Below are 26891 nucleotides of genomic sequence, written 5' to 3'. Positions count from 1 at the left end.
AAGTGCAGATGTACAAAGGGACCTGGGTGTCCTCATCAATAAGTCACTGAAAGCTAGCATGCAGGTGCAGCAAGCAATTAGGAAGGCTAATGGTATGTTAGCCTTTATTGCAAGAGGATTTGAGTACAGGTGTAGTGAAGTCTTACTTCAATTGTACAGAACCTTGATTAGACCGCACCTGGAGTACTGTGTGCAGTTTTGGTCCCCTTACCTTAGGAAGGATATTATTGCCATAGATGGAGTGCAACGAAGATTCACCAGACTTGTTCCCGGGATGGTGAAACTGTCCTATGAAGACAGATTGGGGAAACTGGGCTTGTATTATCTAGAGTTTTGAAGAATGAGAGGTGATCTCATTGAAACCTACTAAATACTTAAAGGGATAGACAGGGTAGATGCAGGTAAGATGTTTCTCCTGGTTGGGGAGTCTGGAACCAGGGGACACAGTTTCAAAATAAGGGGGAAGCCACTTAGGACCGAGATGAGGAAAAATTTCTTTACTCAGAGGGTTGTGAATCTTTGGAATTCTCTACCCCAGAGGGCTGTGGAAGCTCAGTCATTGAGTATGTTTAAAGTAAAGATTGACAGATTTCTAAATACAAATGACATAAAGGGATATGGGAATGGTGTGGGAAAAAGGCATTGAAGTGGATGATCAGCCATGATCGTATTGAATGGCAGAGCAGGCTCGATGGGCTGAATAGCCTATTCCTGCTCCGATGTTCCTATGTAACAGTGTTAGTTGTCCTTCTGATCCAGCATGTTGGTTGGCACATACCCTTTCCAACCCCAGGTTGTGGGTCACAACCTTGTTTTAAATAAATTTCAGGATTATTTTTTTTAAAATCACGTACAGCTGCAAACCATTACTTTATTATCTCATTATATTAAAGGGAATTATTGGAACATAACATATAAAATAGAAGCAGGAGTAGACCATTTGGCCATTTGAGCCTGTTCTGCCGTTCACTAGAACCATAATGGATCCTCTACCTCAGCTCCGCTTTCCCATAGTATCGCCCTATCCCTTGACTCTCTTAGTATCCAAAAATCTGTCAATCTCTGGTTTTGAATATACTCAGAGACTGAGTATCCACAGCTCTCTAGCGTAGAGAATTCTAAAAGATTCACAACCCTATTATGACAGAAACCACACCTACCAAATGCTGTCTCAAAGAGCCAGTCACATGACTAACCTGCTGGCCAACCTGGGAATTGATTGAATTGTGCATCACAGTAAAGTTTTGAGGCAGACTGCTTTCGAAGACCAAAAAGATGCAAGGTCTCTCTCTCTCACGCAAAGTTCCAGGGACCCACAGAAGTAACTTAAGCATCAAGACAGAAGACCCCTGCAGCCTTCTGGTACCAGCGAAACAAGTTTGAATGTGTGCACTGGGCCCCAACGAGAACTGCAAGACTTAACTTCAAAGACTTTACAACCAACTCAAAGCCAGTAACTGAATTCCATCTACTACTTCAAACCTTCCCCCTTTAATTATTTCTCCTCCTTTGTTTTTATTTGTGTGTGTTTATCACATATGCATGCTAGCGTGGTTGTGTCGCATATTTTTAGTAGTTTTAACTGAGTTAGAGTTTTAAGATTAATAAACTTACACCTTTCTTGTTTAAGCCTGAGAAAACCTGTCTGGTTGATTCCTTTACAATTACAATTAGAGGGCAGTGAGCAAGGACTCACTGAGGGGAAGCTAAAAAAAACACGGTGTTTTAAAAGTTAAACCCTGATACGGCCAAACCAGGAAAGGGCCGAGAGGGGAGCCTGAGATCCCTTCCTCACCTGGTCGTAACGCTATTAAGTGAAAAAATTTCTCCTCATCTCAATCATACCTTTTATTCTGAGACTGTGAGCCCTAGTTCTAGTTCTAGACTCCTCAGCCAGGGAATCCATCCTCCCAGCCATTACCCTGTCAAACCTCTTAAGAATTTTATAAGTTTGTTTGAGATTATCTTTAATTCTTCTAAACTGTGGAGAATATAGGATTAGTCTACTCGCTCTGTCCTCATAGGACAATCCCCTCAGTTCAGAAATTAGCCCAATGAACCTTCATTGCACTCTTTGGTGTACTTCGATAGTGTGATATGCCCAGATATGTATATCTTGCTGATGATGAATGCAATTCTGAGTGGAAAGGATGTGTTCTTGGTGTTTAGTTGAATTCTATTGGTTATATTCCTCTGCGTGGGTATGGAATCCAAAAGGATTACCTCAAATCTGTTCCAGTACAGCTACAACACTGGTATCTACCCTGCAATGTGGAAAATTGCCCAGGTATGTCCTGTACACAAAAAGCAAGACAAGTCCAACCCGGCCAACAACCGCCCCATCAGCCTACTCTCAATCATCAGTGAAGTGATGGAAGGTGTCATCAACAGTGCCATCAAGCGGCACTTGCTTAGCAATAACCTGCTCAGTGATGCTCAGTTTGGGTTCTGCCAGGGCCACTCGGCTCCTGACCTCATTACAGCCTTGGTTCAAACATGGACAAAAGAGCTGAACTCAAGAGGTGAGGTGAGAGTGACTGCCCTTGACATCAAGGCAGTATTTGACTGAGTATGGCATCAAGGAGCCCTAGCAAAACTGAGGTCAGTGGGAATCAGGGGGAAACCCCTCTGCTGGCTGGAGTCATACCGAGCACAAAGGAAGATGGTTGTGGTTGTTGGAGGTCAATCATCTGAGCTCCAGGACATCATTGCAGGAGTTCCTCAGGGTAGTGTCCTATGCCCAACCATCTTCAGCTGCTTCATCAATGACCTTCCTTCAATCATAGGGTCAGAAGTGGGGATGTTCACTGATGATTGCACAATGTTCAGCACCATTCATGACTCCTCAGGTACTGAAGCAGTCCATGTAGAAATGCAGCAAGACCTGGGCAATATCCAGGCTTGGGCTGATAAGTGGCAAGCAACATTCGCGTCACACAAGTGCCAGGCAATGACCATCTCCAACAAGAGAGAATCTAACCATCTCCCCCTGACATTCAATAGTATTACCATCCCTGAATCCCCCACTATCAACATCCGAGGGGCTACCATTGACCAGAAACAACTGGAGTAGCCATATAAATACCGTGGCTACAAGAGCAGGTCAGAGGCCAGGAATCCTGAGGCGAGTAACTCACCTCCTGACTCCCCAAAGCCTGTCCACCATCTACAAGGCACAAGTCAGGAGTGTGATGGAATACTCTCCACTTGCCTGGATGGGTGCAGCTCCAACAACACTCAAGAAGCTCGACACCATCCAGGACAAAGCAGCCCGCTTGATTGGTACCCCATCTACAAACATTCGCTCCCTCCACCACCGACACACAGTGGCAGCAGTGTGTACCATCTACAAGATGCACTGCAGCAATGCACAAAGGCTCCTTAGACAGCACCTTCCAAACCCGCGACCTCTACCAACTAGAAGGACAAGGGCAGCATATACATGGGAACACCACCACCTGCAAGTTCCCCTCCAAGTCACACACCATCCAGACTTGGAACTATATCGCCGTTCCTTCACTGTCGCTGCTTCAAAATCCTGGAACTCCCTTCCGAACAGCACTGTGGGTGTACCTACCCCACGTGGACTGCAGCGGTTCAAGAAGGCAGCTCACCACCACCTTCTCAAGGGCAATTAGGGATGGGCAACAAATGCTGGCCTGGCCATCAACGCCCACATCCCATGAATGAATAAAAAAAATATATAGCTAGACAGAAAAAATCTCCTCAGATAAAAGCAACAGCTGACCCTGCCCTTTTTTTTCTGCCTCATATGCAAAATATCTCAGATCAGGTTAAGAGATACAAGAGGTGAATGCCAAGTAGGAAGGGAAAGAATTGAGGCATGGAGTTGGAGGTCAAGAGAACAGTGGCTCACTTGAAGACAGATATTTGGGAGGTGTATGATGGGGAAAGAGACATCAAGACTGAATGGTTTTAAAAGAGAATTCCAAATGATAGGGGAATAAAAGCTGAAGGATCATCCTCTGATTGTAAGATGAAGATGTGGTGGACAAACAGTGTCCAGAGTCAGAGGAATGGCCTCTGAGTATGGCTGATGATTACACAAATAGAGTGAGGCAAAGCCACACACTGATTTGAAAACAAGTAAGATTTTGATTCTTTGAGGTGTAGAATAGAATGGAGATTTTTATCATTCCACCATTGGCCTTCAGCTGCCTAGGTCTTGAGCTTTGAAATTTTCCTTCCTAAACCTCTCCAACTTTCTAACACTCTCTCCTCCTTTAAGATGCTTCTTAAATTCTATATCTTTGCTCAAACTTTTGATCACATGTCGCAATAGCTCAGTGTCAAATTTTGTTTGATAATGTTCCTGTGAAGTGCCTTGGAATGTTTTATTGCATTAATGGCACTAGATGAATGCAGGTTGCTGTTGCTGAGCAAGGACGTGATAATGGTTGTGGAAGAGGACTTATCATGTAGAGTTCTGGATTACCTGAAGTTTGTGTAGGCTGGGAAGCCGGAGGAATGTGTTTAACAAATTGATCCTCAAAATAATGAGCATTCCAACTGGAGGGGTGAGTTTTTTAAAAATTTATTTATGAATAAGTGGGTGGCTCTGGCCAGGCCAGCATTTATTGCCCATCCCTAATTACCCATGAGAAGGTGATTGTGAGCTGTCTTCTTGAACCACTTCAGTCTATGTGGGGTAGGTACACCCACAGTGCTGTTAGGAAGGGAGTTACAGGATTTTGACCCAGTGACAGTGAAGGGACGGCGATATAATTCCAACTCAGGATGGTGTGTGTCTTGGAGGGGAACTTGCAGGTGTTGGTGTTCCCATGCATCGGCTGCCCTTCTCCTTCTAGGTGTTAGAGGTCGTGGGTTTGGAAGGTGCTGTCTAAGGAGCTTTGCTGCAGTGCATCTTGCAGATGGTACACACTGCCGCCACTGTGCGTTGGTGGTGGAGGGAGTGAATGTTTGTGGATGGGGTGCCCATCTCGCGGGCTGCTTTGTCCTGGATGGTATCGAGCTTCTTGAATGTTGTTGGAGCTGCACCCATCAAGGCAATTGGAGAGTATTCCATCACACTCCTGACTTGTGCCTTGTACAAAGAACAAAAAACAGTACAGCACAGGAACAGGCCATTCGGCCCTCCAAGCCTGCGCCGATCTTGATGCCTGCATAAACTAACACCTTCTGCACTTCCGGGGCCCATATCCCTCTATTCCCTTCCTATTCATGTATTTGTCAAGATGTCTCTTAAACGTCGCTATCGTATCTGCTTCCACCACCTCCCCTGGCAGCATGTTCCAGGCACTCACTACCCTCTGTGTAAAAAACTTGTCTCGCACATCCCCTCTAAACTTTGCCCCTCGCACCTTAAACTTATGTCCCCTAGTAACTGACTCTTCCACCCTGGTAAAAAGCTTCTGACTATCCACTCTGTCCACGCCGCTCATAACTTTGTAAACCTCTATCATGTCGCCCCTCCACCTCCGTCGTTCCAGTGAAAACAATCTGAGTTTTTCCAACCTCTCCTCATAGCTAATGCCCTCCAGACCAGGCAACATCCTGGTAAACCTCCTCTGTACCCTCTCCAAAGCCTCCACGTCCTTCTGGTAGTGTGGCGACCAGAATTGTACGTAATATTCTAAATGTGGCCTAACTAAGGTTCTGTACAGCTGCAACATGACTTGCCAATTTTTATACTCTATGCCCCGACCCATGAAGGCAAGCATGCCGTATGCCTTCTTGACTACCTTATCCACCTGCATTGCCACTTTCAGTGACCTGTGGACCTGTACGCCCAGATCTCTCTGCCTGTCAATACTCCTAAGGGTTCTGCCATTTACTGTATACTTGCCACCTGCATTAGACCTTCCAAAAATGCATTACCTCACATTTGTCCGGATTAAACTCCATCTGCCATTTCTCCGCCCAAGTCTCCAACCGACTATATCCTGCTGTATCCTCTGACAATCCTCATCATTATCCGCAACTCCACCAACCTTTGTATCGTCCGCAAACTTACTAATCAGACCAGCTATATTTTCCTCCAAATCATTTATATATACTACAAACAGCAAAGGTCCCAGCACTGATCCCTGCGGAACACCACTGGTCACATCCCTCCATTCAGAAAAACACCCATCCACTGATACCCTCTGTCTTCTATGACCGAGTCAGTTCTGTATCCATCTTGCCAGCTCACCTCTGATCCCGTGTGACTTCACCTTTTGTACCAGTCTGCCATGCGGGACCTTGTCAAAGGCTTTACTAAAGTCCATATAGATAACATCCATTGCCCTTCCTTCATCAATCATCTTTGTCACTTCCTCAAAAAACTCAATTAAATTAGTAAGACACGACCTCCCCTTCACAAAATATGCTGTCTCTCGCTAATAAGTTCGTCTGTTTCCAAATGGGAGTAAATCCTGTCCCGATTAATCCTCTCTAATAGTTTCCCTACCACTGACGTAAGGCTCACCGGCCTATAATTTCCTGGATTATCCTTGCCACCCTTCTTAAACAAAGGCACAACATTGGCTATTCTCCAGTCCTCTGGGACCTCACCTGTAGCCAATGAGGATGCAAAGATTTCTGTCAAGGCCCCAGCAATTTCTTCCCTCAGTATTCTAGGATAGATCCCATCAGGCCCTGGGGACTTATCTACCTTAATGCTTTGCAAGACACCCAACACCTCCGCCACTGTGCGTTGGTGGTGGAGGGCATGAATGTTAGTGGATGGGGTGCCCATCAAGCGGGCTGCTTTGTCCTGGATGGTATCGAGCTTCTTGAGTGTTGTTGTAGCTGCACCCATCCAGGCAAGTGGAGAGTATTCCATCACACTCCTGACTTGCTGAGTGGCCCTGGCGGAAACCAAACTGATCGTCACTGAGCAGGTTATTGCTAAGCAAATGCCACTTGATAGCTCTGTCGACGACACTTTCCATCACTTTACTGATAATTGAGAGTAGACTGATGGGGCGGTAATTGGCTGGGTTGGAATTGTCCTGCATTTTGTGTACAGGATTTACCTGGGCAATTTTCCACATTGCCGGATAGATGCCAGTGTTTTAGCTGTACTGGAACAGCTTGGCTACGGACGTGGCAAGTTCTGGAGCACACGTCTTCAGTACTATTGCCGGAATGTTGTCAGGGCCCATAGCCTTGCAGTATGTAGGAACCTTAGGGAGAAAGAGCAGAAGAGGGTAAAGCCATGGTTTGTATGGGAATCAGGAAGTGGTAAATCGCTATAAGGCTGCTTTTAGATGGTTATGACTTGTATTATGTTAGCTTGGGAGATACAATTGTTATCAGCACCCCTGAGCTAGAGAGGAGAGAAAAAATCAGCCAGGGTTCCCACAGCTGAACACTATCCAATGATTTTTTAAAATTTATTCATTTTCACAGTGTGGTGGGTGTCACTAGCAAGGCTAACATTTATTGCCCATCCCTAGCTGCCCTTGAGAATGTGGTGGTGAGCCATCTTCTTGAACTGCAGTAGTCGTGTGGTGAAGTTACTCCAGGTGCTATTTGGTAGAGAATTCCAGGATTTTAACCTAGTGACAGTGAATGAATGGTGATTATACGTCCAAGCCAGGATAGTGTGTGACTTGGTGTTGATGTTCCCATGCACCAGCTGCCCTTGCCTTTCCTAGTGGTAATGGTCACGGTTTTGAGAGGTGCTGTCAAAGGATCCTTGATGAGTTGCTACAGTAGAAGTTACATCTTGCAGATTCTACACACTGTAGCCACTGAGCGCCAGTGGTGGAGGGAGTAAATGTTGAAGGTGGTGGATTGGTTGCTGTTTCCTGGATGGTGTTGAGTTTATTTTATATAGTTAGAGCTGCACCTATCCACGCAAGTGGAGAGTATTCTGCATTCCTTACTTGTGCCTTATAGATTGAGGAAATGTTTTGGAGAGTTAAAAGTGAGTCACTACCCAGCCTCTGACCTGCTCTTGTCGCCACAGTATTTATATGGCTGGTACAATTAAGCTTCTGGTCAATGTTAACACCCAGGATGTTGATGGTGGGGAATCAGTGATGGTAAAGTTATTGAAAGACATGGGATAGATTTACTTTTAGAATCATAGAATGGTTTCAGCACATGAGGCCATTTGGCCTGTCGTCTCCATACCAGCTCTCTGCAGGAGCAAATTAGCTAGTCCCACTCCCCACCCCTTTCCTCGTAGCCCTGCATATTTTTCTCTTCAGTTGCTAATCCAATTCACTGGTGAAAGCCACAATTGAATCTGCTTCACCACACTCTGAGGCAATGCATTCCAGATCATAACCAGGCGCTGCTTAAAAAAGCTTTTCCTCATGTCGCCGTTGGTTCTTTTGCCATTCACCTTATACCAGCATCCCCTGGTTCTCAATCCTTTACCGATGGGAACAGTTTCTCTGTATCTACTCTGTTCAGACTGCTCATGATTTTGAACACCTCTATCAAATCTACTCTCAAGTTTCTCTTCTCTAAGGAGAACAGCCCCAGCTTTTTCAATCTATCCACGTAACTGAAGTCCCTCATCCCTATACCATTCTTGTAAATCTTTTCTGCACCCTCTCTAAAACCTTCATATCCTTCCTAAAGTGTGGTGCCCAGAATTGGGCGCAATAGTCCAGTTGAGGCCCCAACCAGTATTTTATAAAGGTTGTTCATAACCTCCTTGCTTTTCTAGTCTATGCCTCTATTTATAAAACCCAGGATCCCATATGCCTTATTAACTGCTTTCTCAACCTGCACTGCCACCTTGAACAATTTGTGCACATGTACCCCCAGTTCTCTCTGTTCCTGTATCCATTTTAGAATTTCAACCTTTATGTTATATTGCCTCTCCCCGTTTAACCTTCCAAAATGTATCACTTCACATTTCTCTGCATTAAATTTAATCTGCCATGAGTCCATCCATTCAACCAGCTTGTCTATGTCCTCTTGAAGTCTTATCACTATCCTCCTCACAGATCACAATACTTCCAAGTTTTGAAATTGTGCCTTGTACACCCAAGTCTAGGTCATTAATATCAAGAAAAGCAATGGTCCTAATACTGATCCCTGGGGAACCCCTCAGTATACTTTTCTCCAGTCCAAAATGCAACTGTTCGCCACTACTCTCTGTTTCCTGTCAGTCAGCCAACTTTGTCTCCATGCTGCCACTGTGCCTTTTACTGCATGCTTCAACTTTGCTGACAATTCTATTATGTGGAACTTCATCGAACAACTTTTGGAAGTCCATGTACATCACATCAACTTCATTACCCTCATCTGCCATCTTTGTTCCCTCATCAAAAAACTCTAATCAAGTTAGTTACAAACATACGAACTAGTAGGCTGTTCGGCTCCTTAAGCCTGCTCCGTCATTCTATAAGATCATGGCTGATCTGTTTGTGGACACAATTCCACTTTTCTGCCTACCCCTGATATCCTTTGACTCCCTTGTTTGTCAAGAATCTATTTACCTCTGCCTTAAAAACATTCAGTGACCCTGCCTCCACTGCTCTCTGGGGAAGAGTGTCCCACAGACTCACAACCCTCAGAGAAAAAATGTCTCTTCATCTCTGTCTTAAATGGGAGACCCCTTATTTTTAAACCGTGCCCCCTAGTTTTAGTTTCTCCCACAAGGGGAAACATCCTTTCAACATCCACCCTGCCAAGTCCCCTCTGGATCTTATGTGTTTCAATAAGATCACCTCTCATCCTTTTAAACTCCAATGAATACAGGCCCAACCTGTGCAACCTTTCCTCAGAAGATAACCCTCTCATCCGAGGAATCAGTTGAGTGAACCTTCTCTGAACTGCTTCCAATGCAATTATATCCTTCCTTAAGTAAGGAGACCAAAACTGTACACAATACTCCAGATGTGGTCATCACCAATGCCCTATACAACTGTAGCAAAACATCTCTACTTTTATATTCTGTTTCCTTTGCAGTAAACAACAACATTGCATTTGCCTTCTTAACCACTTGCTGTACTTGCATATTAACTTTTTGTGTTTCGTGTACTAGGACATCCAGATCCCTCTGCATCTCAGAGTTCTGCAGTCTCTCTCTATTTAAATAATATGTTGCTTTTCTATTTTTTCGGCCAAAGTGGACAAGTTCACACTTTTCCACATTATACTACATCTGCCAAATCTTTGCCCACTCACTTAAGCTATCTATATCCCTTTGCAGACTCCTTATGTCCTCTTCACAACTTATTCTCCTGTCTATCTTTATGTCATCAGCAAATTTAGCAACCATACATTCATCCAAGTCATTGATATAGATTTTAAATAATTGAAGCCCCAGCACTGATCCCTGAGACACTCCACTAGTTACAGGCTTGCCAACCTGAAAATGACCCACTGATGCCTACTTTCTGTTTCCTGTTAGCTAACCAATCTTCTATCCATTCTAATATGTTACCCCCTATACCATGGGCTCTTATTTTGTTTAGTAACCTTTGATGTGGCACCTTGTCAAATGCCTTCTGGAAATCCAAGTACACCACATCCACAGGTTCCCCTTTATCCGCATTGCTTGTTACTTCCATTTTCTGCTTCATCTTACTCTCTATCTCTTTGACACCCAGGGTACTCTGGCTTTTCTTGCCCTATCTTTCCCCCTCGCAGAAAATTACCTCGACTTTACTGGAAGCATCTCCTCTTTAAAGGCAGCCCATGTTCTTTTGTATTTTTTCCTGCCAGTCTTTGATTCCAATTTTCCTGGGCCAGATCTGTTCTCACCCCAATGAAATAGGCACTCCTCCAGTTAGGTATTTTTACTCCAGATTGCTCCTTGTCCTTTTCCATAGCTAACCTAAACCTTGTAATACTATGATTACTGTTCCATAAATATTCTCTACTGACACTTAATCCACTTGACCGCCTCAAAGAACAAAGAACAGTACAGCACAGGAACAGGCCATTCGGCCCTCCAAGTCTGCCCCGATCTTGATGCCTGCCTAAACTAAAACCTTCTGCACTTCCGGGGACCGTATCCCTCTATTCCCATCCTATTCATGTATTTGTCAAGATGCCTCTTAAACGTCGCTATCGTACCTGCTTCCACCACCCCCCCCCCCCCCCCCCGGCAGCAAGTTCCAGGCACTCACCACCCTCTGTGGAAAGAACTTGCCTCGCACATCCCCTCTAAACTTTGCCCCTCTCACCTTGAACCTATGTCCCCTAGTAACTGACTCTTCCACCCTGGGAAAAAGCTTCTGACTATCCACTCTGTCCATGCTGCTCATAACCTTGTAAACCTGTATCATGTCGCCCCTCCACCTCCGTCGTTCCAGTGAAAACAATCCTAGTTTATCCAACCTCTCCTCATAGCTAATGCCCTCCAGACCAGGCAACATCCCCCACCCGATGAAGGCAAGCATGCCGTATGCCTTCTTGACTACCTTATCCACCTGCGTTGCCACTTTCAGTGACCTGTGGACCTGTACGCCCAGATCTCTCTGCCTGTCAATACTCCTAAGGGTTCTGCCATTTACTGTATACTTCCCACCTGCATTCGACCTTCCAAAATGCATTACCTCACATTTGTCCGGATTAGACTCCATCTGCCATTTCTCCGCACAAGTCTCCAACCGATCTATATCCTACTGTATCCTCTGACAATCCTCATCACTGTCCGCAACTCCACCAACCTTTGTGTCATCAGCAAACTTACTAATCAGACCAGCTATATTTTCCTCCAAATCGTTTATATATACTACAAACAGCAAAGGTCCCAGCACTGATCCCTGCGGAACACCACTGGTCACATCCCTCCATTCAGAAAAACACCCATCCACTGATACCCTCTGTCTTCTATGACCGAGTCAGTTCTGTATCCATCTTGCCAGCTCACCTCTGATTCCATGTGACTTCACCTTTTGTACCGGTCTGCCATGAGGGACCTTGTCAAAGGCTTTACTGAAGTCCATATAGATAACATCCACTGCCCTTCCTTCATCAATCATCTTTGTCACTTCCTCAAAAAACTCAATTAAATTAGTGAGACACGACCTCCCCTTCACAAAACCATGCTGCCTCTCGCTAATAAGTTCGTCTGTTTCCAAATGGGAGTAAATCCTGTCCCGAAGAATCCTCTCTAATAATTTCCCTACCACTGACGTAAGGCTCACCGGCCTATAATTTCTTGGATTGTCCTTGCTACCCTTCTTAAACAAAGGAACAACATTGGCTATTCTCCAGCCCTCTGGGACCTCATTCCCCAGAATCAAATCCACAATGGCTCCTTTCTCATTGGGCCATATTGATCAAGAAAATTCTCCTGAACACACTTCAAAAACTCTTCCCCTTCTCTGTCCTTTAGAGTATTACTATCCCAGTTTATATTAGGACAATTGAACTGCCCCATTATCACCAGCCTATAGTTTTTGAACTTCTCTGCAATTTTGCTGCAAATTTGATTCTCTATCTTTCCCACCAATTGGTAGCCAATAGAATACACCTAGTGTGTAATGGCACCTCCATTGTTTCTTAACTGTAACCAAATAAAATCTGTCCTTGACCCTTCTAGGACATCCTCTCTCACCAGCACTGTAATATGTTCCTAAATCAATACTGCTACCCCTCCTCCTTTCTTCACTATCTCTCCAGACACCTTATATCCTGGAATATTTAGTACCCAGTCCTGCCCTTTTTGAGCCAAGTCTTTGTTATCACCACATCATATTCCCATGTAGTTAACTGCGCCTGAAGCTCACTAACCTTATTTACCACACTTTGTGTTTTTACATACATGCACTGTAAACCTAATTTAGACCGTATTGTATTCCCTCTTATGCTGACCCCACCTAATACTTCATTATTTATTACTCTAGTGCTATCTGTCTCACCCAATCCTTTGTGCACCTGGCTTCTCATTTTGTTGCTACATACTGGTTCCCATGCCCCTGCCACGTTAGTTTAAACCCTCCCCAACAGCACTCGCAAACTGCCCTGCAAGGACATTGGATTCTGGTTTATTGAGGTGCAACCCATCCGGCCTGTATAGGTTCCACCTTCCCCAGAGCCAGTCCCAATGTCCCAGGAATCTAAAGCCCTCCCTCCTGCACCATCTCTCCAGCCATGCATCATCTGCTCTATCTTCCTATTGTTATGACCACTCAGGACAAAGCTCCCAATCAAAATATATGATTTTGATCGCGGTGGGAGCAACGCACTGTCAATTCAGTCCCATCAATCCACAGGTCACATCATATTTCTTTAAGCTTTCCAAGTGGAAGAAAAAAGCAGCCGAATTGAACGATCTGGTAACCCCCGAATGAACCAAACCAGGTATCTTTAGTTATCAAAAATTAACTATTTATTAAAAAAACTAAAATCTTAAACACTGCTAGGACAAACCAATATCTAAAGACCTTGTAACTTCTTATTTAAAAATCTAACTCCCACATTGGCGAACATATACTCAGTTTTAAATTAGCTGACAGAAAAAAATAGAAAAAAAAAGTCTTTGCAAATTACGTTCCTGATGAATGGTCTTCCAGTACAACACAGTCAAAGTTCACTTGCAGTCTTCCAAAGTCCAATGAAAATAGAAGGTCCTGCCGAAGATAGGGGTTCAACAGTTCGGCTATTGTAGTATTAAACTCTTTTTTTCCAGCAATGAACACAGCAGATGTCAGTAATTTCTTGTGAAAGAAAAAAGCTCTTTTCTTATTTTTTATGAAATTAATTCGGCTTGAAGCTTTGTAGAATTTTGAGAGAGAAATAACACAGCTTTTCTTCCTTCAGTTTAAATAGTCTCAGAGCTCTGCTTCTTCAATTGCTGGAACAGTCTGTCTCTGCAAACCAATCTCAGCCAGCCAGTTTTCAACATTGAATCTTATGTCCCCTCTCTCTCTGTGGCTGTTGCTTGGCAACCAGAATGCACCTTGGCTCACTGTGTCTCTGGAGAGTTCTTAAAGGTTCACTATTCTTTTTACAGTCTTAAAGGCGCACCACAATATTTCCAAGGAGAAAAAAAAACACAGGACCGTGACACTATTTCTATCTCACTAACGCGTGGCACCGGGACTAATCCAGAGATTAATTCCTTTAAGTTCCTGCTTGCTAGTCACCTTCCTAGCTCCCTAGAATCTGCGTGCAGAGCCTCATCCCTCTTTCTACCTGTGTCATTGGTACCAATATGGATCACGACCTCTGGCTCTTCACCCTCCCCTTCAGTGTGCTCTGCAGCCATTCAGTGACATCCTTGATTCTGGCACCATGGAGGCAAGATACCATTCTGGTTTCACGTCTGCTGCTGCAGAAATTCCTGCCTGTTCCCATAACTATAGAATCACCTATCACTATTGCTTACCCAAACCTCCTCCTGCCCCCCTGTACAGCTGAACCACCCATGGTGCTGAGGACTTGGTTGGCTGCTGCTGGACTCCCCAGATGAACCATTACTCTCACCAGAATTCAGGACAGAATACTGGTTGGAGAGCGAGCTGCACTCAGGGAACTCATGCACTACCTTCCTGGTTGTCTTTGCCTGCCAGTCACCCATTCCCTTTCTGCCTGCGCACCCTTGAGCTTCAGGGTGACCACATCCAGAAACCTGCTCTCCATGTAGCCAGAGCTCAATCTCCTCCAGCTGACTTGTTGGAAATGGTCATTACCTAATTGTTCTGCAAACTGTGCATGCGTGGACATTGAGTCAGGACAGGATTAAGCACAGCTGTGATGTCTCAGAACTCACTGTTTGAAGCTTACACATCAAGAAGAGAAAGTTGGATGAAGTACAAAATGGCTCTCAATTTCACTTTGCAGTTATAGAGTAAATGCAGTCTGAATTCAGAGTCAAAACCCTATCTGAAACTGGAGTAAGGAGTAGTGAGACACTCTAGATGAGGTAGTCTCACTCCACTGGAGTTAGTTCAGACCTTGATGCCTGTTTACATTCCAAAATTTTAACATTGGTGTGAAGCCAAAACAGATTTTCATGGACAATAAACTTGTAATGTAAATGCGCTATAAATACATTTTTACCTTTAATCACCACTAAATTGCTATTTTTCTAATTTTAGTTCACAATCTGAAAAATTAGCAATCTCTTGAGAAACAAAATTGTAATCAGGAAATGCAGTTCTGAAATGACTAGTCTATCACTTCAGGACCAAACCAGTGTGTGCAGTTATATTTATTTTCACATTTTCTGATGAGTTGATGAGCTGGCGAAAGACATTTGCTTTGTCACATCCCCAAGCCTTTGGTGGTGTCCCTCTGCTGTCGCTAAAACAATTAAGGCTAATGAGGACTGGCTCCTACAGTCTGTCACCCAGCAATCCCCAATACAGTCTAACCCACTTAACTTCTTACAGCCTCTTACTGGGACCTCGCTCATCTCCAGCAGGGTTTTTTTAAACAGTGTTGACATGTACTGTATCTTCACAAAAAAACCCATGGGAAACTCATGCTTATTGTTAAAATCTGCAGAAACCACTTCCTCTTATTTTTTGTAGTTTTTTTGCAGTATTACACAAATAAAAGAGATCTTAGTTGTTTGCCTACCAATGATTAATTGTTTTATATGAAGTATATACAAGCTACTTCATGTGCTCTAAATTTTCTGGTAATTATGTTCTCTAATGCATACTCGTGATTCTCCCTGATAATTAATTATTGATCACTTGATAAATTTTACTCACAGGACATCCTGTATTCTTTATATAATTCACAAGTTCTTCGATAAAGAATATCCAGATTATGTTTAATTCTGTGTTCCCATTATATATGAATTTTCTACTTTTACCAAAAACTCATTTGCATGTGGTAGTTCACCAAAGCAGTTCTGTTTGTTCTGGCAACTAGTGATGTGGAATCCACCCTGCTCACATTGAGGGACAGACTTCACAGCACCAAAGCAATTGTCCATACACAGCTTGTGTAGTATGTTGTAAGTGGCATGTTTTGCACGAAAGCACTTGAAAATTATGTCAAATTAGTACTAATACATTTAGGTCCTCCGAAATAAGGGCCATTTATGTCTGATAGATGGGATTAAACACTCCTCTGTAATCTAGGAGATGCTGCTTTGAATGTGAGATGCCATGTCCAGTCAATAAAGGGAAGATCACTTTTAAGACTATGTTACACCTAATCAAAGTATTACCAAATGAGCTGTCGGGTTCCAATGCTTTTGATCAATACTGTAGGCAACAACGTTTGTGTTTGGGCATGCACCTGATAATAAAAATGGGAAAAAGAGTAAATATGTAAAGCATCTGCAAAGTTGGGTAGAGGTACTATTGTTCATTGTACTAATGGAGTTGGGTGGAGGTTCCTGTCGTTCCATGTTTAGGAAGCAAGATCGTTGATTATCGATCACATTTACCTTGTAGGTGATCAGCTTCTTCAGTCTTCGGCTGGAACAGGCAGGAACAGACCTGTCGGTAGAACGTGTTCTGGAGGTCATCAAACAGGGAGCCGTAGCTCTGCCCAAAGATAAACTAAAGGTGAGCGGTGAGCATTCTGCCTTTCGCTGTCTTCATTTCTTGTGATTTGTTCAAAATCACCAGGATTGGTAATCAATTACTGAATTCATATATGTATTGCTAAGGGAGGAACTCATCCATATAGAACAGGTCGACATATTTTCAACCTCTGGTCTGTGCTGATCTCAATTAGGATGATAGTAAGAGTGCTACAGTTGACTTCAGTGCTCCAGAGATAGGGAAGGGAAAATCACCTAATATTCTCAGTCTTGATCATTATCCCGAAACCCCTGTTAGTACTTGTTAGTGGACATGGAGTGAGGACAGGATGGTAGTCAATGGCGATGCCCCCTAATGTGGAGCAGCCTGCCGACACTCAGTATCTGGACTCGCACATGGAAAAAAGCCCCTGAGGTAATGAATCCTGAAAGTCAAAGTGTGCATGAGAGAAGCAGAGAAGATTAGAGGAATAAAGACAAAATGTGTATGGGGTGGATAGAATCTTGTCTTACTGGAGTAGTAGTCCTTCTTTGTAAAGATTTCCAGTGTAGGTCTAACATGGGTATCATGGGTATCAGGTACCGAACACATGTCCTGTATGGAGCACAGCGTTTGAGCTCTAATTGTTTTTTTCACTGAAAATAAAGTGGCATGCATACGGACATCAACACTCTCTAATGTGATGTAGGGGACCTCCACGGTCGCACTGAAATGAGAGATCAATGTTTTCATGCACTTATGAGTCACAGTTGAGTCAACGCTTACAACAATTTACATTTCTATAACACCAGCTGTGTCTAAAAAAATCCCAAGGTGCTTCACAAATATGCACACTAAAAATGGATGCAAAGCGAAGAAGTGAAGGAAGGAGCCACAGGTACCCCTAACCCACTACAGTGTCCAAAGGTATAAAGCATGGTAATGGTTGACATAATTGAGTCAGATCTGCCTCTAATTTCCAGAGAGAGAATCCATTGCTTTGTAGTCATCAAAACTCCAGCCTCCAAAGGGTTTTAATTTGGAAAAACATTGGTATAGGAAGGTGGGGGCGGGGGTTCAATTTTTTTTATTCGTTCATGGGATGTGGGCATCGATGGCTAGACCAGCATTTATTGCCCTTGAGAAAGTGGTGGTGTGCTGCCTTCTTGAACTGCTGCAGTCCTTGGGCTGTAGGTACACCAACAGTGTTAGGAAGGGAGTTCTAGGATTTTGATCCAGCGATATAGTTCCAAGTCAAGATGGTGCGTGCTTGGAGGGGAACTTTCACATGGTGGTGTTCCCATGCATCTGCTGCCCTTGTCCTTCTGGGTGGTGGAGGTCGCGGGTTTGGAAGGTGCTGTCGAAGGAGCCTTGGTAAGTTGCTATATTGCATTTTGTAGATGGTACACACTGTTGCCACTGAGTGTCGGTGGTGAAGAGAGTGAAAGTTGAAGGTGGTGGATGGGGTGACAGTCAAGCGGGCTGCTTTGTCCTGGATGGTGTCGAGCTTCTTGAGTGTTGTTGGAGCTGCACTCATCCAGGCAAGTGGAGAGTATTCCATCACACTCCTGATTTGTGCCTTGTAGATGGTGGAAAGGTATTGGGGAGACAGGAGGTGAATTACTCACCGCAGGATTCCTAGCTTTTGACCTACACTTGTAGCCACAGTATTTATGTAGCTGGTTCAGTTCAGTTTTGGATCAATGGTAACCCCAGGACGTTGATAGCAGCCGATTCAGCGATGATAATGCTATTGAATGTCAAGGAGAAATGGTTAGAATCTCTCATGTTTGAGATGGTCATTGCCTGGCACTTGTGTGGTGCAAATGTTACTTGCCGCTCATCAGCCCAAGCCTGGATGTTGTCCAGGTCTTCCTGTATATGGACACGGGCTGCTTCAGTTTCTGAGGAGTCACGAATGGTGCTGAACATTGTGCAATCCTCAGCGAACATCCCCACTTCTGACCTTTATGATGGAGGGAAAGTCATTGATGAAGCAGCTGAAGATGGTTGGGCCTAGGACACTGCCTTGAGGAACTTCTGCAGTGATGTCCTAGGACTGAGATGATTGACCTTCAACAACCACAACCATCTTCCTTTGTGCTAGGTATGACTCCAACCAGCGGAGAGGTTTCCCCCTGATGCCCAAGGGCTCCTTGTTGCCGTACTCTGTCAAATGCTGCCTTGATGTCAAGGGCAGTCACTCTCACCTCACTTCTGGAGTTCAACTCTTTTTGTCAATGTTCGGACCAAGGCTGTAATGAGGTCAGGATCTGAGTGGCCCTGATTGAACCCAAACAGAGCGCCAGTGAGCAGATTATTGCTGAGCAAGTGCCACTTGATAGCACCATTGACGACCCCTTCCATCACTTTGCTGATGATTGAGAGTGGCGGCACAGTGGCGCAGTGGTTAGCACCGCAGCCTCACAGCTCCAGGGACCCGGGTTCAATTCTGGGTACTGCCTGTGCAGAGTTTGCAAGTTCTCCCTGTGACCGCGTGGGTTTTCGCCGGGTGCTCCGGTTTCCTCCCACAGCCAAAGACTTGCAGGTGATAGGTAAATTGGCCGTTGTAAATTGCCCGTAGTGTAGGTAGGTGGTAGGGAATATGAGATTACTGTAGGGTTAGTATAAATGGGTGGTTGTTGGTTGGCACAGACTCGGTGGGCTGAAGGGCCTGTTTCAGTGCTGTATCTCTAAATAAAAATAAATAAAATAAAAGACCAATAGGGTGGTAATTCACCCGGTTGGATTTGTCCAGCTTTTTGTGGACTGGACATACCTGGCCAATTTTCCACATTGCTGGGTAGATGCCAGGGTTGAAGCTGCACTGGAACTGCTTGTCTAGGGGCGCGGCTAGTTCCAGAGCACCAGTCTTCAGTACTGTTGCCGGAATGTTGTCAGTAGTTAGTAGTATCAAGTGCCTTCAGCTGTTCCTTGCTATCACATGGAGTGAATCTAATTGGCTGAAGACTGGCATCTGTGATGTTGGGGACCTCAGGAGAAGGCTGTGATGGATCTTCCATTCAGCACTTCTGGCTGAAGATGGATACAAATGCTTCAGCCTTGTCTTTTGCACTGATGTGCCGGGCTCCCCCATTGTTGAGGATGGGGATATTTGTGGAGCCTCCTCCTCCTGTTAGTTGATTTAGTTGTTTAATTGTCCACCACCATTCACAACTGGATATGGCAGGACTGCATAGCTTAGATCTGATCCGTTGGTAGTGGGATCACTTAGCCCTGTCTATCACATGTTACTTCTGTTGTTTGGCATATAAGTAGTCTTGTGTTGTAGCTTCACTAGGCTGACACCTCATTTTTAGGTATACCTAGTGCTGCTGCACTCTTCTTGGAACTAGGTTTGGTCCCCTGGCTTGATTGTAATGGTAGAGTAGGGGATATGCAGGTTACAGATTGTGGTTGAATACAATTCTGCTGCTGCCAATGGCCCATAGCTTCTCGTGGTTGCCCAATTTTGAGTTGCTGGATCTGTTTGAAATCTGTCCCATTTAGCATGGCGGTAGTGCCACACTGCACGATGGTGGTATTCTCAATGTGAAAATTGAACTTTATTGCAAGGGGATTGGAGTACAGGAATAAAGAAGTCTTAGTAAAATTGTGCAGAGCTTTGGTGAGACCACACCTGGAATACTGTGTGCAGTTTTGGTCTCCACATTTAAGAAAGGATATACTTAACCTGGAGGCAGTGCAGCGAAGATTTACTAAATTGGTCCCTGGGATGAGGGAGTTGACCTCTGATGAGAGGCTGAGTAAATTGGGCCTATATTTTCTGGAGTTTAGAAGAATGAGAGGTGATCTAATTAAGCCATACAAGATTCTGAAAGGGCTTGATAGGGTAGAAGTTGAGAGATTGTTCCCACTGGTCAGGGAATCTAGACCATGAGGACACCGTCTCAGGGTAAGGGGCCAATCATTCAGGAGAAATTACTAAACTCAAAGGGTTGTGAGTCTTTGGAATTCTCCACCCCAGAGGGTTGTGGATGCTCCACCATCGAATACATTTAAGGCTGGGATAGATCAATTTTTGGTCTCACAGGGAATCAAGGGATATGGGGAGCAGGCAGGAAAGTGGAATTGAAGGCCAAGATCAGCCATGATCGTATTGAATGGCGGAGCAAGATCAATGGGCCCTATGGTCTACTACTTCTCCTATTTCTTGTGTTCTTGTGGAACTTCGTCTCTACAAGGACTGTGTGGTGGTCACTCCTACCAATACTATCATCGACAGATGCATCTGCAGGTAGATCGGCGGAGATGAGGTCAAATAGGTTTTTCCCTCTTGTTGGTTCCCTCACCACCTGCCGCAGACCCAGTCGAGTCCTTTAGGACTCAGCCAGTTCGGTCAGTAGTGGTGCGACAAAGCCACTCTTGGTGATGGACATTGAAGCCCCCCCCCCCCCCCATCCAGAGTACATTCTGTTCCCTTGCTACCCTCATTGCTCTTCCAATTCGTGCTCAACATGGAGAAGCACTGATTCATCAGCTGAGGAGGGTGCGGTCGGTGGTAATCAGCAGGAGGTTTCCTTGCCCATGTTTAACCTGATGCTATGAGACTTCATGGAGTCTAGAGTCAATGTTGAGCACTCGCAGGGCAATTCCCTCCTGACTGTATACCACTGTGCCGCCAACTTTGATGGATCTGTCCTGCTGGTGGGACAAGGCATACCCAGGGGTGGTGATAGTGGTGTCAGGGACATTGTCTGCAAGGTATGATATTGTGAGTATGACTATGTCAGGCTGTTGTTTGATTAGTCTGTGGGACAGTTACCCCAATTTTGGCACAAGCCCCCATATGTTAGTAAAGAGAACTTTGCAGGATTGACAGGGCTGGGTTTGCAGTTGTTGTTTCCAGTGCCTAGGTCCATGCCACAGCTGGTCGTCCAGTTTCATTCCTTTTCTTAGACTTCGTAGCGCTTTGATGTAGCTGAGTGGCTTGCTAGGCCATTTCAGAGAGCATTTTAGAATCAACCATACTATTGTGGGTCTGGACACACATGTAGGACAGACCAGGTGAGGATAGCAGATTTTCTTCTCTAAAGGGCACTAGTGAACCAGATGGGTTTTTACAACAACCGACAATGGTTTCATGGTCACCATTAGACTAGCTTTTTAATTCCAGATTTATTAATTGAATTCAAATTTCACCATCTGCCATGTCGAACCCATGTCCCCAAAGCAATAGCCTGGGCCTCTGGATTACTAGTCCAGTGACATTACCACTACGCCACGACCTTCCCCTGCGAGCTCCTTTGGGACCTCAATTTAACAACCTAAACCAATGAAACAATTTGGAAGTAAATACTTGGCCAAAGTCAGCAATGCCATTTTTACTGTGATAACTGCTGTCCATTTAAAGGTACTTTTTATATTGCTTACTGTAATTTTTCAGTGCGTTCACATTACAGGTGACTTGAGCACATAGTCTAGACTAGTAGTGAGGGAATACTGCACTGTTGGAGTTGCCGTCTTTCAGATGAGACATTAAACTGAACCCCTGTCTGCCCTCTCAGGTGGACATAAAAGATCCCACAGTCAAGCAACATCTTGATTTTAAAATTCTGTTCCTTGTTTTCAATTCCCTCCATGGCTTCACCCCTCACTATCTCTGTAATCTCTTCCAGCCCCACAACCCTCTGAGATATCTGCATTCCTCTAATTCTGGGATCTTGAGCATCCCTAATTTTAACCACTCCACTTTTTTTTCCAAAAATATATTTATAAAATTTGTAAAATGACATTACATAACAGTTCAAATTTGACATAAAGTTTCTTTCAATACAGTACCTCTTGAGGTACCTCATTACACTTTTTATTACAGGTTATATTTACATTTCATGTCAAACATTCTCTGGTGCATGCAGCCCAAAGGGATTTACACGGGTTCCAGCCCCTTGGTATACTATGCCAGGAGGACTTTACACAGTGGCCTTTCCCTATTGAGCCTCTGCAGCAGCTGCCCCAAGCTTTGGTGCATCCATCAGCACGTAGTCCTGGACCTTGGAATTTGTCAGTCTGCAACACTCGGTTGTCAACAGCTCTTTGCACTGGAAGACCAGCAAGTTTCAGGCAGACCAAAGTGCATCTTTCACTGAGTTGATGGTCCTCCAGCAGCAGTTGATGTTCTTCTGGGTTTATGTCCCTGGGAACAGCCTGTAGAGCACTGAGTCTTGCATTACGGTGCTGCTCGGGATGAACCTCGACAAAAAACACTGTTTTATAAATAGGAGCATAGAGTACAAAAATAAGGAAATTGTGATAAACTTGAATAAAACACTGGTTCGGCCTCAGCGGGAGTACTGTGTCCAGTTCTGAGCACCACACTTTCGGAAGGGCGTGTTATGGTTAGGGTTAAGGCATTCGAGAGGGTGCAGCAAAAATTCACAAGAATAGTTCCAGGGATGACGAACGTTAGTTACATGGATAGGTTGGAGGAGCTGGGTCTGATCTCCTTGGAGAAGAGAAGATTAAAAGGAGATTTGATAGAGGTGTTCAGAATCATGAGGGGCCTGGGCAGAGCAGATAGGGTGCAACTATTCCCTTTGGTAGAAGAATCCAGAACCAGAGGATGACAATTTAAGGTGATCGGCAAAAGAAGCAGCAGCACCATGAGGAAAAACTTTTTACACAGCAAGTGGTTTGGATCTGGAATGCACTGCCCGAGAATGTGGTGGAGGCAGATTCAATTGACACCTTCAAAAGAGAACTGGATAATTATCTGAAGAGGCAAAGGCAAGGGAGTGGGACTCGGTGAGTTGCTGTTGCAGAGAGCTGCACAGACGCGACGGGCCAAATAGCCACCTTCTGTGCTGTAACCATTCTATGACTTAATCGCTCCACCATTGGTGACCACGCCTTCAGTTGTCAAATCCCTAAGCTGTGGAATGCCCTCTCCGCCTCTCTGCCTTGCTTCCCTCCTTTAAGATACTCCTTAAAACCTACCTCTTTGATTAAGCTTTTGGTCATCTGACCTAATACCAGCTTGTTTCTTGGTTAAATGAACTTGCCTTTATATAGCGCTTTTCACAACTTCAGAATGTTCCAAAGAACTTTACAGCCAATGAAATACTTTTGAAGTGTATTCGCTGTTGTAATGTAGGGAAACACAGCAACCAACATGTGCACAGACCTAATACCAGCTTATCTGGCTCAGTGCTATGTTTTATAATGCTCCTGTGAAGCACCTTACGAAGTTTTATTATGTTAAAGACACAATATAGATATAAGTTGTTGTTGATTGGAACAAAAGCACAGGAATTCTTCTGGTCTCCTGGCCAACATTTAACCTTCAACCAGATTCACTAAAACAGACTATCTGGTTATTTATCTCATTGCTGTTTGTGTACCTTGCTGTGCACATGTTGGTTGCTGCATTTCCCTACATTACAACAGCGAATACACTTCAAAAGTATTTCATTGGCTGTAAAGTTCTTTGGGATATTCTGAAGTTGTGAAAAGCGCTATATAAAGGCAAGTTCATTTAACCAAGAAACAAGCTCGTATCTTAACATGACATATTCTACTCACTCTGTATAGGTTTAGTTTAGTTTAGAGATACAGCACTGAAACAGGCCCTTCGGCCCACCGAGTCTGTGCCGACCATCAACCACCCATTTATACTAATCCTACACTAATCCCATATTCCTACCACATCCCCACCTATATATTTCCCTACCACCTACCTATACTAGGGGCAATTTTTATAATGGCCAATTAACCTATCAACCTGCAAGTCTTTGGCATGTGGGAGGAAACCGGAGCACCCGGAGGAAACCCACGCAGACACAGGGAGAACTTGCAAACTCCGCACAGGCAATACCCAGAATCGAACCCGGGTCCCTGGAGCTGTGAGGCTGCAGTGCTAACCACTGCGCCACTGTGCCGCCCCTGTTTGTGTGAGGCTAACCAGTCATAAAGTAATAGCTCCCTCTAAAATGAATTGTAAAGTTAATTTGAGTGATTTTTTTTTTCCTCTCTCTAATATTCGCCTCTTCCCTGTCCTCTTGAAAGCATTAACTTCTTGTTTGGCTACAGTTCCACACTTCTGATCCTTTTTTCACTCAACACCCTGATCTATGTGGCTGAACAATTCCCTGGATAAACACAATGAGCAGCTAGGGTTACTTATGCTGATTTTCTTTCTAGTAATATTGTTAAGTGCACTCGATTTCTGCTACCTCTCTCCCACCACAACCAAGGCTAACTGACAAATTAACACATGGAGTTGTGTGAAATGGTATAAACCAGGAAAGTTTCAGATTCGATCTGTGATGAATTCCTTGGGAAGATGGGCACAATACTGAGTTCCTATGCCCCTTGTTTGTGGCAGCGGAAAATTGGCTAAGCTTTTTGATTCTGAATGCTATCCAACACTGTTCGAAGCGCATATATGTGTATAACAAATGGGAAGATTTATTCTATGCACTAGCTATAATGTGTTTATAATGAGTAGCTTTACAGTTTTGTTACATTTAGCTCACCAAAAGATTTTCACACCAGTTGAATACAAGAGTCATATTTATTTGTGAAATTGTCCACTCTGTTGGAAAGATTCTCATTCTTCAGAACCAATATTCTTCACCTTGGTAAAAAGCCACTTTTTCTTTAATAAAGAAAATTTGATTTTTAAAAAATAAATATGAACAGCTCAGTTCAAGTACAATATTTCCATAATTGCCTCCTCTTTAGACTGATTTATTTACCATTGATTATATTTGTTCAACCTCAAGAGTCCTCGGATTGTTGTCTCTGGGGGAGCAACACTCAAGTGTTGATCACTAAAAGGGTGCTTTTGCGAAATGTGCACACATGCAGGTTTATAATTCAATAGATAGAGGAATGGCAGGGCTGCTCCATTCTCTGCAGTGCACATCCTGTGCTATGTGGGAACCCGAGAACACTTTCCGTGTCCTGGATAACCAAATGTGCAGGAAGTGTCGTCAGTGCAGCAGCTTGAGCTCCAAGTTTTGGAACTTGAGCAGCAGCTGGCGTCACTACAGTGCATCTGTGAGGTTGAGAACTTCGTGAATAGCACGTTATAGATGTGGCACTCCATAGCTTAAGAGTATGCAGGCAGAGAGGGAATGAGTGACCAGCAGACTGTCAGGAAAAAACAGGCAGGTAGTGCAGGAGATCCCTGAGTGCACCTCACTCTTCAACCAGTATTCAGTTCTGAATGCTGAGAAAAGTGATAGCTCATCTGGGGCCTGCAGCCAGAGCCAAGGCTATGGCACCACGGGTGGCTCAGTGTACAGGGAGGGTACAAGGAAGACCAGAAGGTCGATAGTCGTAGGAGAGTCGATAGTCAGGGGAACAGACAGGTGTTTCTGTGACCGCAGACTTTAATCCCGGATGGTATGTTGCCTCCCTGGCACCAGTGTCAAGGATGTCACTGATTGGCTGAAGAGTACCCTGTCCGGGGAGAGTGAACAGCCATCAGTCATGGTCCACATTGGTACCAACGACATACATAGAAAGAGGGATGTGGTCCTGCAGAAGCAGTTTAGTGAGCTAGGTAAGAAATTAGCAAGCAGGACCTCAAAAGTGGTAATCTCCTGATTACTCCCAGTACAACACATAAGTGAGGATAGAAATAGGAGGATAGTGTAGATGAATGTGTGCTGGAAAGATGGTGCAGGAGGGAGAGTTTTAGATTCCTGGGACACTGGGACCAGTTCTGGAGAATGTAGGACCTGTACAGGCCAAATGGGTTGCACCTGAACAGAGCTGGGGAAAATTTCCTTGCGGGGGTATTTGCTAGTGCTATTGGGGAGAGTTTAAACTAACTTAGCAGAGGTGTGGGAACCAGGAGATCAAACAAGAGCGGAACAGCAAGGTTCACAGAGAATTGGAAGATACAGATAGCACTAGAGTAGGAAAAAGCAAAGTATTATGTGGGGTCAGAGTGAGAACATTAGACAGTACTAGAGAAGGGAGTAGTTCCATATTGGATGGGAGTGGACTGAGAAGGACTGCGAGGAATGCAAAGGATTACAATGCATGTGTGTAAACAGACAAGTGTGGTGAATAAGGTTGGTGAGCTAGTAGCACAAATAGCAGTATGCGAATATGATGTATTGGCAATAACAGAAAGGTGGCCTAAAAATGAAGAGGACTGGGCGCTTAATATATAAGGATGTAAAGTGTTCAGAAAAGATAGAGAAGGAACAAACGGGAGGTAGGTTGGCAGTCCTGATTAGGGAAGACATTGCAGTGCTGGAAAGGGGCAAGGACAAAAACCACTTGGTTAGAGTTAAGGAGCAAAAAGGGTATGATCACGCTACTCGGGGTATTGTATAGATAGGCCTCCAAATAGTGAGAGAGTGATAGAGGAGCAAATCTGCAGGGAAATCACAGAGATTTGCAAGAAGTATAGAGTGGTGATATTTGGGGACTTTAATTACCCAAATATCGATTGGGATAATTTGAGAGTGATGGGTGAGGAGGAGAAGGAATTTCTAAAATGTGTTCAGGAGAACTTCCTTGATCAGTGTTCTCAGCCCA

The 26891-nt window shown here is 44.3% G+C and overlaps 1 protein-coding gene across 3 annotated transcripts in view; it reads left to right on the top strand.

The window, feature by feature from the left end:
- The window catches only part of dym (dymeclin), a 712143-nt gene that overhangs the window by 613676 nt on the left and 71576 nt on the right, over window positions 1–26891 (top strand). For all 3 annotated transcript variants that reach the window (XM_068030338.1, XM_068030330.1, XM_068030348.1), the window contains one exon: window positions 16302–16415. In XM_068030338.1, the coding sequence (XP_067886439.1) occupies window positions 16302–16415 (114 nt within the window). The remainder of the gene's footprint in view (window positions 1–16301; window positions 16416–26891) is intronic.

Source organism: Heterodontus francisci, chromosome 1 (assembly GCF_036365525.1).
Source record: "Heterodontus francisci isolate sHetFra1 chromosome 1, sHetFra1.hap1, whole genome shotgun sequence".
Classification (NCBI taxonomy): Eukaryota; Metazoa; Chordata; class Chondrichthyes; order Heterodontiformes; family Heterodontidae; genus Heterodontus; species Heterodontus francisci.
Note: the sequence above shows the minus strand (reverse complement) of the source record. Positions and strands in the feature narration are given on the sequence as shown.